General features: G+C 46.5%; 1 protein-coding gene across 1 annotated transcript in view; it reads right to left on the reverse strand.

Annotated features, from left to right (window-relative positions):
- Positions 1-16,053, reverse strand: part of PARD6G (par-6 family cell polarity regulator gamma) — a 147,201-nt gene that overhangs the window by 99,214 nt on the left and 31,934 nt on the right. The window contains exon 2 of the mRNA XM_011934395.1: positions 12-116. Within this exon, the coding sequence (XP_011789785.1) occupies positions 12-116 (105 nt within the window). The remainder of the gene's footprint in view (positions 1-11; positions 117-16,053) is intronic.

Below are 16,053 nucleotides of genomic sequence, written 5' to 3' on the forward strand. Positions count from 1 at the left end.
TCCCCGCCCACATCCCCGCCCCGCGCTTCGGAGGACCAGCCACGCCACGCCCCCACGCTGCAGCTCCGCGGCGGATCGCCAGTGGGTGCGCGCTCTCTTCTCCACAATCCCAGAGCCTGGGGAAAGGAGCGTCGCAACCAGCCAGGGCGTCTCGTTTTGATGGCCTCCACGGAGCAACCTAGGGTAGGGGCTGATTTTTGCCGTTGTTTTGGGTGCTATTCAAGAGAAGAATGCTAAGAGAACCGCTAGAGACCTGATCCCAAAAGGCATCACCTGTCAGTACTAATTGTCAAGTTGTTGATGGCCTGGGGAGAAGGGTTTTGTGAAATAGGCTTAGAGCAGCCTGGCCAATACTGTGAAACCCCATCTCTACTAAAAATACAAAATTAGCCGGGTGTGGTGGTGGGTGCCTGTAATCCAGCTACTGGGACAGGAGAATCACTTGAACTCGGGAGGCGGAGGCTGCAGTGAGCCCAGATCGCGTCACTGCACTCCAGCCTGGGAGACAGAGCGAGACTGCGTCTCAAAAAATAAAAAATAAAAATAAAGGCTTAGAGGGCTTTATCAGATAGCCTATCTCTAGGGAGAGAATCAGAAGCACCTGTAGACCTGCCTGATACGAAAGGAGACTTTTTCTAAGGCAGCTAGAAAAAGAGAACCTGTTAAGACAAAGAATCAGTTACTAGCGGCATCAATGAATACCAATCAAGAGGCCTCTGAAACAGGGGCTTGCTGACGCCAAAGAAACAGTCCTTGCCCTTGAGGAATTTGTGATGAAGTTCAGAAGACAAGACAGTTTTTAAAAACTCATTGTAAAGTATACTATGAATTGTTGTAATTTACAAGCTATATAATTATAAATCTCACCATACATTCATTGCAAAAGAAACCTGCAGAATGCAAAGAAGTGAAAAAACCTGTAAAAATTACCTGTCGTCATGCTACTCAGCAATCAACTGTATTAACCTCTGGTGTATTTTATTTTCACTTATTTTTCTGCACATATATTTGTATATTTCACAAAATTGTAACTATGCTGTTTATCTAGTTTTACAACTTGCTCCTTTCGCCTTATGCTATATAATGAACTTTGTTTCCCTCTAAAAACAGGATCTTGCTATGTCACCCGTGCTGGAGTGTGCAATGCCACAATCACAGCTCACTGCAGTCTCAAACTTCTTGGCTCAAGCAATCCTTCCACCTCAGCCTCTTGAGTAGCTGGGACCACAGGTTTGTGCCACCATACAGACTAATTTTATTTTTGTTTTTGTAAAGACAGGGGTCTCTCTATATTGTCCAGGCTTGTCTCAAACTCCTGGCCTTAAGCAATTCTCCCCACTCTGCCTCTCAGATGTGAGTCACTACACTTGGCCAGAACAATTTTATTAAATGTTCTTAGAGAAGATGTTTTCTAAAAGGTGCTTACATGAATACAGGCATAATTTATAATCATTTCATTATTGTTGGGTATTTAAGATGTTTCCAATGTTCAGCTTTTATATCATACTGTGTTTTTAAATTTTGCTTATATTTTATGTTTTAAATTGACTTCTAAAATTAGAACTACTAGGCCACAAAGTACACACCTCTAAAGCCTTTAATACAAATTACTTCCATAGAAATCTGATTTTCCTTTAGTTTCGCTAAGTTTTACCCTGTTGCATGCTGGGACTTAGTGCCAGGGAGAACCATTACAAAGGCACTGAGTTATAATTACTGCGCTTTAGAGAAATGCTAGGCTGACCAGAGGACTGGATATGTAAACGGTTCCAAAACAAGGCACGTGTGCAGTAAATAAGCAAGCAAAGAAAAAATGCCAAGAGACATACACTTGGCAAGCAGACTGTGGACAGAGGTGCTGACATTCTTTCAAGGGAAATTTCCTAAACTGAATGCAAGTCTTTGGACTTGAGAAAAGTCACAGGCTCAGTGCTGACTGTGGTTAGAAGAGGCTCAGTAATATCCTGAGGGAGAAACTCCAACTGACACATTTTAAGAAATGGAGGGACAAAGGACTATGTGGAGGAATGAACAGCATTATAGGCAATGAAGGTGGGGATGGGGTCCACCCAGCAAGCTTGGGGCTTTGGAGTGGGAAGACACCTTTTAAAGGAAAGGCTGGAAGGCTACAGAATTTCAAGTAGCCCTAGACTTGGCTTCGGGACCGGGTTGATGACAGTGAGATCATTTCGTCAATGCCTCTGGCTCAGAGTGTGGTGTAAGGCCCAAAATCTGCAACACCTGGCACTTGTTAGCAACACCCGGCACTTGTTAGCAACACCCCACCCCAGACCCACTGAATCAGAATCTGTGCTTAAACAAGATCCCCAGGTGATTCATGTCCACACTGAAGTGTGAGAGGTGCTGCTTCTTTATCTTAATCATCTATTGCTCCACAGTTCTTGATTGGCACGATCTTCAGGCAAAAGCAGGAGAAAAGGGTGGGAAAGCTTGCGGTTGCATGTGGAGCCTGAGTTTCCAGCTGAGACTTGAACTGGAAGTCGCTAGGGCTTTGAGCTCTTAGTTGAGTCGGGTATAGACAAAAAAAAAATTATCTGAGCCTTCAGCTGGAAAGGCTTTTACACAGTACAGCAGCAAGATTGGAAAAAACAAAAGCGCTCTTCTACCAGACACAGTGGCTCACACCTGTAATGCCAACACATTGGGAGGCTGAGGCTGGAGGACTGCTTGAGGCCAGGAGTTTGAGACTAGCCTAGGCAACATGGTGAAACCCTGTCTCTCCAAAAAATAAAAAAATTAGCTGGCCAAGGTGGGAGAATTGCTTGAGCCCAGAAGGTTGAGGCTGCAGTGGGCTATGATTGTGCTACTGCACTCCAGCCTGGGGGACAGAGAGAGACCTCATCTACACAAAAAGAAGGAAGGGAGGGAGGAAAAGGAAAAGAAGAAAGAGAGAGAAAGAGAAAAGACTCCACAGATCCTGGCCTGATAGCCTGCCTTTTCACACAACCAGGGGGTCATGGGAGCCTCTAAGGGGCTGACTGGTTTCGGACAGAAAATGAGAGAGAAAATAGGAATGGGTAGGGGTTAAATCTTCCTCAAATCACGGCTTCTAAGAACTCATCTAATAACTGAGCCATCAGGAGCAAAAAGGAAGTATGTTGTGGACCCAGTAAAATGTATTCCTTGACCAGGTGCAGTGGCTCACACCTGTAATCCTAGCACTTTGGAAGGCCAAGAGGGGCAGATTGTTTGAGCCCAGGAGTTTGAGACTGGGGAGGCTGAGGTGGGAGGATTACTTGAGACTGGAAGGTTGAGTGTGTGGTGAACTGTGATTATGCCACTGCACCCCAGGGCATAGCAGAGCGAGACCCTGTTGAAGAAAAAAATGAGGGCAGGCTCTTTTATGATTGAACATTTGTTACTGATACATATGTCCTAAGAAAACATTCTCTAAGATAATTCTGTTGGGTAATAGGAAAGCATCACTGTAACATTTGAACCAGCAGACTGTTGCATTTGCAATGCATTCTAATATATTTTCGGATGAGGCAGGAGAAGAACTGATACTTGATTGAAATAAGGAAATGGCAGAGTAGTTATGCCTCATCATCACCTGATTTTCATTTAAAGGCATCCCTTCTTTTTACCCTTTACTCTTCCCCTGCTCAAAGAGGCCTCTTCTGCCTTTTTTTCTCTTTCATTTTTTGAGATGGAGTTTCATTCTTGTTGCCCAGGCTGGGGTGCAATGGTGCGATCTTGGCCCACTGCAACCTCCACCTTCCGAGTTCAAACGATTCTCTTGCCTCAGCCTCCCAAATAGCTAGGACTATAGGCATGCGCCACCATGCCAGGCTAATTTTGTATTTTTAGTAGAGACAGGGTTTCACCATGTTGTCCAGGCTGATCTCAAACCCCTGACCTCAGGTGATCCACTCACCTCGGCCTCCCAAAGTGCTGGGATTACAGGTGTGGGCCACCGTGCCTGGTCTCTTCTGCCTCTTTGATGCAGTAATATCTTGACTCTCAATGGAAGCTTCATGCCCAAACTGACTTTCCAGAAGCTCTTTCAGCAGATGGCACTGTGAGCCAGAACAGAATGAATTCCCTGCATTCCAGAGCCATATGGATGTCATTGCTCACATCTGCCCACAAAGTGACCCTGGTTACGTCCCCTAGATTGGTGCAAAGGGCTCCCTCCTCAACCAGCTTGCAGTGTGACCTGCATGTCCATCCCCAGGTGGAGGACAAAAGGCAGGAAACCTTACCCAGCTGTCTCTGACTTTGCATTAAAACTCTGGGACACTTTTTCAAAATACAAATAAAAGCACCTAGAACGTGAAGCAGAGTCTTTGTTCCAACTATTACACTAAGCATGGATTAGAGTCTCAGGATCTGTTTTAAAAAGAGTCAGTCCATAAAGCTTTTCACTGACTTGGTGAATATATCAGAATGTGATTTTATGGCAGAAAAGTGTGGTCAGTTTTCAGCCACACAGCATCCATTCATCAGCATGATTCATCTCCTGGTGCACACATTTCAGAGGTTCGAAGTAGTTGCAGACCCTGCTGGATTTCCTACGAGAAGAAACTGCATGCTTTTCCTCTTGTTTATTTCAACATGGTTTCTTGGTGGCCCAGTTTATGTTCATCGCCAAGATAATGTCTCTGATTCATCAAATTCTGCCATGGTGCTGGCCTGTGCTGGGCCCTGGCAATACAGACATTAAGGAAGTACTCATGTCTTCTAGCCTTGGGGTCCTAGCCAAAGCAAGAATCCCGAAGCCAGGCATGAAGAGTTCATTCACTCTAAAAGGATATGCATCAACTCCTTATTCTTAGATCTCTGGGGAAATCATCCCAGAATATGCTGCTTGATCACTCAAGTTGTAAAACTAACAGCATCACACAGAAGGCAGTGAACAAGCAACTTCCTGGAGCCATCCTTAGCCCCAAAGGAAGACAAGTGTTTGGATTCAGACAGTACCCAGCTTGATATGTAGTCTCTTCTGTCCTCAATATGTGCCTAATTTAATTGTTCTAGAGCATCCCACAAAAACCCCGAATAATGCTACCTGGCCCAAGGACAAACTGGGAAACCCTCTGGGCTCCCTCAGATGACCTTGATCCAGTCTCTCAGTCTCCTGGTTCACGTCCCAGTCTCTGTACCTCTGCAGGCCCTTCTGATATCTTCTGCTTGTTGATCTGGATTTCCCAATTTTACTGCCAAGAGTAACTGCCTGGACTTTCACTCCCTGCTAAACACTAACATCCCTGTGACTTCCAGGGGCGAGAAAGTCCTAGAATTCCAGGTCCTCTTCTCTTTCCGCCTACACATATCCACAGATTCTGCGACGTGGTCTCAAGCAGTCTTTGGGTCACTGGTCACCGAGACTCGATGTGTGCAATGCAGACGGAGCTCATCGCTTCTGACCTTGCTCCTCTCTCCCCAAGCTTCTCGGGAAGCGTCTGTCTCCACCTTCATAAACATCATCGCTTAGTCCCCTACCCCAGGAAAGGTTGTTCTGGACCGTCTTCCTGCTGGACTGCCTGTCTCCCAGTCCCACCTCAGCCAGCCCAGGGGTCACCCAGTCCCTTGGGTGGACCCTCTCTTCCAGGGATGTGTCAGGGCTGCTGGTCCCCTGTGGTCTGTGAAGCCCAGCACTTGCCTGTTCCCATCTGCAGCCTGGCCCCAATCCTTCCAGTGACCCGTGAGCCTTTCTGTGTGTGGTCGTCTCAAGGGCCTGTCTTTGAGCAGACAGCTACTTTGGCTGGATCTCTGGTCCCCTTTTCTGCCTAGCTAACTCCTCCTCCGGCAGACCTGGGGCTTCCATCCAAGGACTGCTCCTCTCTGTGTGCCTCTGCCATTGCATTCTCACGGTGGTGGGGGGAACTTGGCTTACTTTTTGTCTTCCCCACCGGATGGCAACTTGAAGGACAGAGGTTTAGCATTTAATCTCTGTATCCCTGATTTTTCTTTTTAAGGGATATTCATCCAGGTTTCTTACTTTTGTATTTCTCGGAATCTTTATAGACATCCCTCTTTGTTTCCGTAGAATAAACCCCTATAAGTGGCATTAGTGGATTACAAAGAAGGCACATTGATTTCTGAAAGGTACCACTGAATTGCCTTCAAAAACGTTGTTCGAAGCTGTACTCCCACTAGCAGGAATGGGGGAACCCAGGCACCCCTCCTTGATGTGACTGATAGCGCCAGTTGGGTGGGGTGGAGATGGGGATGGAAACAGGGGAGTCTCTATGGGTGTGGCCTCGCCGTGGATGTGGCCTCTCTGTGGGCGTGGTCTGCCCTCTGTGGGTGTGGCCTCCCTGTGGGCATGGTCTAACCTCTGCCCCAGGTATTGGTTGTGTCCTGCTGTCCTGCTCAGAAAAGTGTGGAGAAACTTGCTGGCTGACTACTCACTCAGCTGTTAAAACCCTGTCTCCTCCTTCGGCCCTCATCCTGTGAAGTGGCAGCACTGTCTCTCACAGTGAGGTCACCCAGCTGTCTCAGGAGAGTGATGCTCTGAGGGAAGAATATGAGCGGGAGCTGAAGGGAGAGGCGTGGGGGTCGCCAGGCAGCAAGAGCACCAGCTGTGCCCTGGACAGGAGGGCTCTGTGAGTGTGTTTGACAGCTGGGTGATGTTTGCCCTGCATACCTTCACGTATGTGAGGTTGTTGGAAGGACAGGGTCGCTGTCTGGGGTAACCAGGTCTGAAGGGTCTTTTGAAGGGGGTTGGGGTCTTTTGAAGGAGGTTATGTGAGTGCAGAGCAGGGGGGTGGAGGGTGGGGAGTGGGCATCGGACCTGGCCCCCTTTGAAATTTGTGAGACATGAGTAGGAAAGCAGGAACTAGCTCTGGCTGGCTGGCACCTCGTGTGAGATAGGGTCAGCAGATGTGGGCAGTGGGGACCTCTGTGGATGAAGGGCCTTTACCTGTAGGAGGCATTCACCAAGTCTGTGGAAGGCTTCTCTATGCCACTCACTGTGAGGTGCAGGATGGGGATTGATCTGGGTCCAGCTCTCCTGGGCCTGTCTCAAGACCTTGAGGGAGGCAGTGTTCAGAGACACCTGCAAATAGAACTTTCCTGATTAGAGTGGTATGTTGGACACTGTGATTTTCCCCTGATATGTGGGCGGCAAGCCACCCAGGTGTCGAGGCAAGAGATCGAGGGCACGAGCTGTTCCAGTATAATAAAATATATAAAATAATAATAGTTATAATAGATTATAGATAATAGACATGATTATATATGAATATCATTAATCATTACTTTGTAGCAATTACTCTTTATTCCAATAGTATAATAATCCTTGCTCTACAATTATAACCTAGGAAAAACCAGGCCATACAGAGACGGGAGCTGAGGGGACATAGTGAGAAGTGACCAGAAGACAAGAATGCGAGCCCTCTGTTATGCCCAGGCAGGGCCACCAGAGGGCTCCTTGGTCTAGTGGTAATGCCAACGTCTGGGAAGATGCCCGTTGCCAAGTGGACTGTGGTCTAGCGGTAGCATCAATGTCAAGGAAAAACACCTGCTACTTAGCAGACCAGGAAAGGGAGCCTCCCTTTCCCTGGAGGAGTTCAGAGAAGACTCCACTCCTTCACCTCCTGTGGAGGTCAGGCCCGCCCGCAGTTATCCGGAGGCCTAACGATCTCCCTGTGATGCTGTGCTTCAGCGGCCGCACTCCTAGTCTGCTTTCATGTTCCATCCTGTACACCTGGCTCTGCCTTTTAGATACCAGTAGCAAATTAGTGAAAGTACTAAAAGTCTCTGATATGCAGAAATAATGGTGTAAGCTGTCCCCCTCTCTCTCCTATCTTTCTCTCTGCCTAGGCTGCCAGGCAGGGAAGTGCCCTCTGTCCAGTGGACACGTGTCACATGTGACCTTACCTATCATGGGAGATGGATTTCACTCCTTACCCTGCCCCTTTGTCTGGTATCCAACAAATATCAGTGCAGCCTGGCATTCGGGGCCACTGCCGGTCTCCATGTCTTGATGGTAGTGGTCCCCTGGGCCCAGCTGTCTTTTCTTTTATCTCTTTGTCTCAGTGGGACTGGACCCTACACTGATATCCATTTTTCCCCTTTTTAGAAATGGAATATCTCCATCTTCCTCAATTTTAGCAAGGTCTATTTCACAGCCTCCCTTGCAGCTAGGTGTTACCACCCAAGCAAGCTCTGGCCAATGAACCTAAGTGGAAATGATGATCTACCCATTACCCACTGCCCCACCTTGCCACTGCCTGTTGGCCTAGGATTGGCAAGCAGTGGATCCTTGGCCCTGGGCAGGAAGCTGTGGGTTAGGGATGGCAGAGTGGTCCTGTCAGCCATGGTGCATTCTTTCAGCCTGGACAGTGAGTGTGTTTGGAGCTTTCAGCTGCTTCATTTTAGTTGTTCTGTATCCAAAACTAGTAACTGAAGCCATGTGTGTTCTCAAGTTCCCCATGGGTATGCCTCTCAAAAGAAAAGATTTAGGGAGAACAGACTGGAGGTTGTAGAACCTTCAATGTTCAGGGCAGCAAAGGCTGTAATGACTCAAGTTCTATATAGCACAGGTGTTCAGTGGTAATTAGGTGGGATTTGTATTAAGACTGCATTTATGGCGGGCGCGGTGGCTCAAGCCTGTAATCTCAGCACTCTGGGAGGCCGAGACGGGTGGATCACGAGGTCAGGAGATAGAGACCATCCTGGCAACACGGTGAAACCCTGTCTCTACTAAAAAATACAAAAAACTAGCCGGGCGAGGTGGCGGGCGCCTGTAGTCCCAGCTACTCGGGAGGCTGACGCAGGAGAATGGCGTGAACCTGGGAGGCGGAGCTTGCAGTGAGCTGAGATCCGGCCACTGCACTCCAGCCTGAGCGACAGAGTGAGACTCCATCTCAAAAAAAAAAAAAAAAAAAACTGCATTTATGCAGCAAGCACATTGCAGTTGCTTAGATTGTGTTTATTTGGGTTTATGTGCCTGAGGGGAGTGGGACTGGGGTGAGGGAATTGTGACATAGCCCTTTTCCACTAGAATAGAAAAAGAGGGGAGTTAGAGTCGTAACTTCTTCCATTTCTCCAAGAGTTTTAAGGTTACAAAGTGCTCTCATATGCATAACTTCATCTGATACATACACACAAATCCCTTGAAGTATATGGGGTATTCGTGCATTCCTTTAGAGCTGAGGGCTCATAGGTGGAAGATGTTAATAAGCTTCCCAGGTCCGATGGTTCAGTAGAGCATTTTCCATTGCTGGGGCCCTTATGGATCCCCAGGATTTATCCCAGAGTGCCCACAATGGGCAGGGAAAAACGGGGGACAGTTTCCAAAAAAACAAATACCTGATTGTCCACCACAATCACCCTAACTGTGGGTTAGGGTTAGGGTTAAGAGTTAAGGGTTAAGGGTTAAGGTTAGGGTTAAGGGTTAAGGGTTAAGGTTAGGGTTAAGGGTTAAGTTTAGGGTTTGGGTCAGGGTTAGGGTTTGGGTTTAGGGTTAGGGTTCAGGTCAGGGTTAGGGTTTGGGTTTGCAGCTTCACAAAGAATACCTCCCTGTATTTGACTAAAAGCAGGAACACTCCTCCAGTTGATCCCCACATAACCCCCAAATTAGGAAATACATGGTTTCTATGTGAAAGTCCAGTCTGCAGACCAATTTCACTTCATTGCCAGCTGGGAGAAAATGTCTATTTCCATGTGGGCCCAGTTTCTTTTTTGGGAACTGTTCCTGGGACTCAGTTTTCTGTTTTTTGTTTTTGTTTTTGTTTTTTATTTTTGTTTTTGTTTTTTAAGATGGAGACTTGCTCTGTCATCCAGGCTGGAGTGCAGTGGTGCCATCTTGGCTCATTGCAACCTCCGCCTCCTGTGTTCCAAGAGATTCTCCTGCCTCAGCTTCCGGAGTAGCTGTAATTACAGGCATCCACCACCACGCACGCTAATTTTTTGTATTTTTAGTAGAGATGGGATTTCATCATTTTGGCCAGGCTGGTCTTTAACTCTTGACCTCAGGTGATCCACTCGCTTCAGCATCCCAGAGTGCTGGGATTACAGGTGTGAACCACCGCATCCAGGCGACTCTCAGTTTTCACAGCCTTGACAGATGTAAAGAGCAGAGATGACTCCAAGCCGGGTCTGCCCAGTGTTTCCTCCTAAACAGGTGCAGATCCTGCCATCCTGGTAGGAACATCCTGGCCTGATGCTACGCTGTCCTCATTGCAGCCCACCTGGAGGAGCACCTAACCATGCTCCCACCACTGGTGATCTCACTTGGTAATGGCAAATATTCATTTATAATCACAAATTTCATCCTGTCAAGCTCTGGATTTAAGTTTGCTGATGATTTCCTCTGGCCTTAGAACCATGGCCTGCAGACCCTGAGTTCTCCTGCCTGCTGTCCTCTCCCATCCAGTCAGCTACAGCTGCCTGCAGTCCCACTCATGGGGACATGGGCTCCCAGGTGTCTTGGGGATTTTATGTGGGTACCCCCAACCCATTCACCCACTGCCCACCCTAGTTTTTTAAGGCTTTGTTTAGATAAGTCCTTCAAGTCACAGCAGTCATGATATCTAAAAGTAGAAAAGTTAATAATGTGAATTTCTAAAGACAAATCATTATTTATTAGATCATCTGTGAGATGACCCTCAATTTTTTTTTTTTTTTTTTTTTTTTTGGAGATGGAGTCTCCCTGTGTTACCCAGGCTGGAGTGCAGTGGCATGATCTTGGCTCACCACAACCTCCACCTCCCGGGTTCAAGCGATTCTCATGCCTCAGTCTCCTTAGTAGCTGGGACTACACGCACCCACCACCATGGCTGGCTAATTTTTGCATTTGTAGTGGAGATGGGGTTTCACCATGTTGGTAAGGCTTGTCTTGAACTCCTGACCTCCAGTGATCTGCCTGCCTTGGCCTCCTAAAGTGCTGGGATTACGGGCATGAGCCACCATGCCAAGCCACCCTGAATTTATAAATCAAGGAAATACTAGTTCCCTGGAACCAAAGTTCATATCTGAAATAATTAGGAAAGAAAAATAAAATCTTGGTGCTGAAGGAGAGGCAAATCACACAGTTGATTGTCGAAACTGCAGAAGAAGACTGGGCGCAGTGGCTCACTCCTGCAATCCCAGCACTTTGGGAGGCTGAGGCGGGCAGATCACCTGAGGTCAGGAGTTCGAGACCAGCCTGGATAAGATGGTGAAATCCCGTCTCTACTAAAAATGCAAAAATTAGCCTGGTCTGGTGGCACGCACCTGTAGTCCCGGCTAACTCTACTTGGGAGGCTGAGGCAGGAGAATCGCTTGAACCCGGGAGGTGGAGGTTGTATTGAGCCGAGATCATGCCGCTGCACTCCAGCCTGGGTGATGTGACAGAGTGAGACTCTGTTTAAAAAAAAAAAAAAAAAAATTTCAGAAGAATTTACTGGACAGACTATTACCTTGCTATATTCTCTAGCCCTGTGTTAGCAGTTGCAAGGTATTTTAGGTTTAAACACATTTTTTTTTTTCTGAGACGGAGTCTCACTCTGTCGCCCAGGCTGGAGAGCAGTGGCGCGATTTCTGCTCACTGCAAGCTCTGCCGCCTCCCGGGTTCACGCCATTCTCCTGCTTCAGCCTCCCGAGAAGCTGGGACTACAGGCGCCCACCATCACGTCTGGCTAATTTTTTTGTATTTTTAGTAGAGACGGGGTTTCACGGTGTCTGCCAGGATGGTCTTGATCTCCTGACCTCATGATCCGCCTGCCTCGGCCTCCTAAAGTGCTGGGATTACAGGCGTGAGCCACCGTGCCCGGCCTTAACACTTGTATTTTATATAGTCATTCGGTATAGTTAACTATCAAAAAGTCCTGTCCACATCATGACAACCTATATGAAATTTTGAAACCTCTTCATCAATATAATGGAAAATTGGTAAAGTAAGTGTAGATACTTAAGCAGATGAATTATTAATATTTAAGTATTGACATGGAATGTAATTATGTCCTAGTTCTGGCATGGAACTTGGGGGGCTTCCTCTGTTGCCTCTTGCTGGATGGCAAATTCTTGGCCTGTGGAGACTGAAGGATAAACTGTCACCTTCATTGGAAACCCTAGTCCAGAATGAAAGTCCTCATTTCAGGATATACCATTTCCTCCCATGCATTTTCTTTTTCTTTCTTTCTTTTTTTTTTTTTGAGACAAGTCTTGCTCTGTCACCCAGGCTGGAGTGAAGTGGCCTGATAATTGGCTCACTGCAACCTCCGTCACCTGGGTTCAAGCAATTCTCCTGCCTAAGCCTCCTGAGTAGCTGGAGTTACAGGTGTGCGCCACCACACTGGCTAATTTTTGTATATATATATATATATATTTTGTTTTTGGAGGCAGAGTTTTGCTTTTGTTGCCAAGGCTAGAGTGTGATGGTGCGATCTCGGCTCATCACAACCTCTGCTTCCCAGGTTCAAGCGATTCTCCTGCCTAGGCCTCCTGAGTAGCTGAGATTATAGCTGTGTGCCACCAAGCCCAGCCAATTTTGTAGTTTTAGTAGAGAAGGGGTTAGTCCATGTTGGTCAGGCTACTCTGGAACTCCCAACATCAAGTGATCCGCCTGCCTCAGCCACCCAAAGTGCTGGGATTACAGGTGTGAGCCACAGAGCCTGGCACTAATTTTTGTATTGTTACTAGAAAAAAGGTTTCGCCATGTTGGCCAGGCTAGTCTCCAACTCCTGACCTTAAGTAATCCTTCTGCCTTAGCCACCCAAAGTGCTGGGATTACAGGTGTGAGCCATCATACCTGGCCCTTTTTACTTTTATTTTTTTTTTGAGACAGGGTCTTGCACTGTTGCCCAGGCTGGAGTGTAATGGTGCGATCACAGCTTACTGCAACCTCCACATTCTGGGCTCAAGCAATCCTCCCACCTCAGCCTCCCTAGTACCTGGGACTGCAGCTGTGTGCCACCATGTCCAGCTAATTTTTGTATTAGTAGAGATGGGGTTTTGCTATGTTGTCCTGGCTGGTCTTGAATTCCTGGACTCAAGTGATCCACCTGCTTCAGCCTCCCAAAGTGGTGGGATTACAGGCATGAGCCACCTTGCCTGGCCTATTTTTAACTTTTTGATGAAATACCAAACTCTGTTACAAATAGGCTGCGCCATTTTATATTTCGCATACAGTATTTAATGGTTGTGATTTTTCTCCGACCTTGCCAACCCTTGTGATTTTACATTTGTTGGATTATAGCCTTTCTAGTGTGTGTGAAGGAGTATCTGGTTGTGGTTTCAAGTTTGGATGGCCATAATGATAATGATATTGATCATCTTTTCATGTGCTTGTTTGCCATTTGCATGTCTTTTTGGCAGAGTGTGTGTTCAACTCTTTGCCCATTTGTAATTTGGTTGTTCTTGTTGTTGAGTTATACAAATTTTGTATATATTGTAGTTAACAGACCATTGTTGGATATATAATGCGCAGATATTTTCTTCTTTTCTGTGGGTTATCTTTTCTCTTTCTCTCTCTCTCTTTTTTTTTTTTTAGGAGACTAAGTCTTGCTCTGTTTCCCAGGCTGGAGTGCAGTAGTGTACTCTTGACTCATCACAACCTCTGCCTCCTGGGTTCATGCGAGTAGCTGCGATTACAGGCATGGGACACCATGCCTGGCTAATTTTTTGTATTTTTGGTGGAGATGAGGTTTCTCTATGTTGGTCATACTGGTCTCAAACTCATGATCTCAGATGATCCGCCTGCCTTTGCCTCCCAAAGTGCTGGGATGACAGGATTGAGCCACCATGCCCGGCCATTATTTATTTATTTATGTATTTATTTTATTTTTGAGACAGGGTCTTGTGCTGTTGCCCAGGCTGGAGTGGTGGTGCCATCTCAGCTTACTGCAACCTCCACATTCTGGGCTCAAGTAGTCCTCCCATCTCAGCCTCCCTAGTAGCTGGGACTACAGGTGTGTGGCACCATGCCTGGCTAATTTTTGTATTTTTAGTAGAGACGTGGTTTTGCTATGTCATCCTGGCTGTTCTTGAACTCCTAGACTCAAGTGATCCACCTGCCTCGGCCTCCCAAAGTGCTGGATGGAATTACAGGCCTGAGCCACCATGGCAGGTCTTTTTTGTTTGTTTGCTTGTTTGTTTGTTTTGAGACAAGGTCTTGTGCTGTCAGCCAGGCTGGAGTGCAGTGGTACAACCTTGGCTTACTGCAACCTCCATATTCTGGGCTCAAGCCATCCTCCTGCCTCAGCCTCCCTAGTAGTTGGGACTACAGGTGTGTGGCACCATGCTCGGCTAATTTTTGTATTTTTAGTAGAGACAGGGTTTTGCTATGTCGTTCTTGCTGGTCTTGAGCTCCTGGACTCAAGTGATCCACCTGCCTCTGCCTCCCAAAGTGCTAGGATTACAGGCATGAGCCACTGTGCCCGTTGTGTTTTTAATTTTTTGAGGAAATACCAAACTATGTTACAAAAGTCTGCACTGTTTATTTTCCACTTACAGTATTTAAGGGTTGTGATTTCTCTCTGACCTTGCCAACACTTGTTATTTTACATTTGTTGGATTATAGCCTTTCTAGTGTGTGTGAAGGAGTATTTGGTTGTGGTTTCAGTTTGGATGGCCATCATGATAATGATAGCGATCACCTTCTCATGTGCTTGTTTGCCATTTGCATGTTTTTTGGCAGTGTGTGTTCAAATCTTTCTCCTTTTGTAATTTGGTTGTCTTTGTTGTTGAGTTATACAAATTCTTTGTATATTGTGGTTAACAGACTGTTGTTATATATATAACGTGCAAGCAAATATTTTCTTCCTTTCTGTGGGTTGTCTTTTCACTTTCTTTTTTTGAGATAGAGTCTTGCTCTGTTGCCCAGGCTGGAGTGCAGTGGCGGGATCTTGGCTCACTGCAACCTCTGCCTCCTGGGTTCAAGCGATTCTCGTGCCTCAGCCTCCTGAGTAGCTGGGATTACAGGCATGGGCCACCATGCCCAGCTAATTTTTTGTATTTTTAGTAGAGACTGGATTTCGCCATGTTGGTCAGACTGTCTCAAACTCCTGACAGCAGGTGATACGCCCACCTCTACCTCCCAAAGTGCTGGGATTACAGGTGTGAGCCACCACGCCTGGCCAGTTTTTATTTATGTATTTATTTATTTTTGAGGCTGTATCTTGCACTCTTGCCCAAGGCTGGAGTGCAGTGCTGCCATCTCTGCTTACTGCACCCTTCACATACTGTGCTCAAGCAGTCCTCCTTCCTCATCGTCCCTAGTAGCTGGGACTACAGGTGTGTGCCACCGTGCCCGACTAATTTTTGTATTTTTAGTAGAGATGGGGTTTTGCCATGTCCTTCTGACTGGTCTTGAACTCCTGGACTCAAATGATCTGCCTGCTTCAGCCTCCTAAAGTGCTAGGATTACAGGCATGAGCCACCATGCCCATTGTGTTTTTAACTTTGTGAGGAAATACCAAACTATGTTACAAATAGGCTGCACCATTTTATATTCCACATACAGTATTTAATGGTTGTGATTTCACTCCAACCTTGCCAACACTTGTTACTTTACTTTCTAGTGTGTGTGAAAGAATATTTGGTTGTGGTTTTAGTTTGGATGGCCATAATGATAATGATATTGATCATCTTTTCATGTGCTTGTTTTTCATTTGCATGTCTTTTTGGCAAAGTGTGTGTTCAGCTCTTTCTCCATTTGTAATTTGGTTGTTCTTGTGGTTGAGTTATACAAATTTTTTATATATTGTAGTCAACAGACTTGTTGGATATATAATGCACAGATATTTTCTTGTTTTCTGTGGGTTGTCTTTCAACTTTCTCTTTTTTTTTGGAGACCGAGTCCTGCTCTGTTCCCCAGGCTGGACTGCAGTGGTGCACTCTTGGCTCACCACAGCCTCTGCCTCCTGGGTTCAAGCGATTCTTCTGCCTCAGCCTCCCGAGTAGCTGGGATTACACGCATGTGTCACTACGCCCAGCTAATTTTGTATTTTTAGTTGAGATGGGGTTTGTTTTTCTTAGTTAGGCTGGTCTTGAACTCCTGTCCTCAGTTAATCCTTCTGCCTCAGCCTCCAGAAGAACTGGAATTACAGGCATGAGCCACCACTCCCAGACCTAATTTTTATATTTTTAGTAGAGACAAGG

Source organism: Colobus angolensis, unplaced genomic scaffold (genome assembly GCF_000951035.1).
Source record: "Colobus angolensis palliatus isolate OR3802 unplaced genomic scaffold, Cang.pa_1.0 Scaffold135, whole genome shotgun sequence".
NCBI lineage: Eukaryota > Metazoa > Chordata > Mammalia > Primates > Cercopithecidae > Colobus > Colobus angolensis.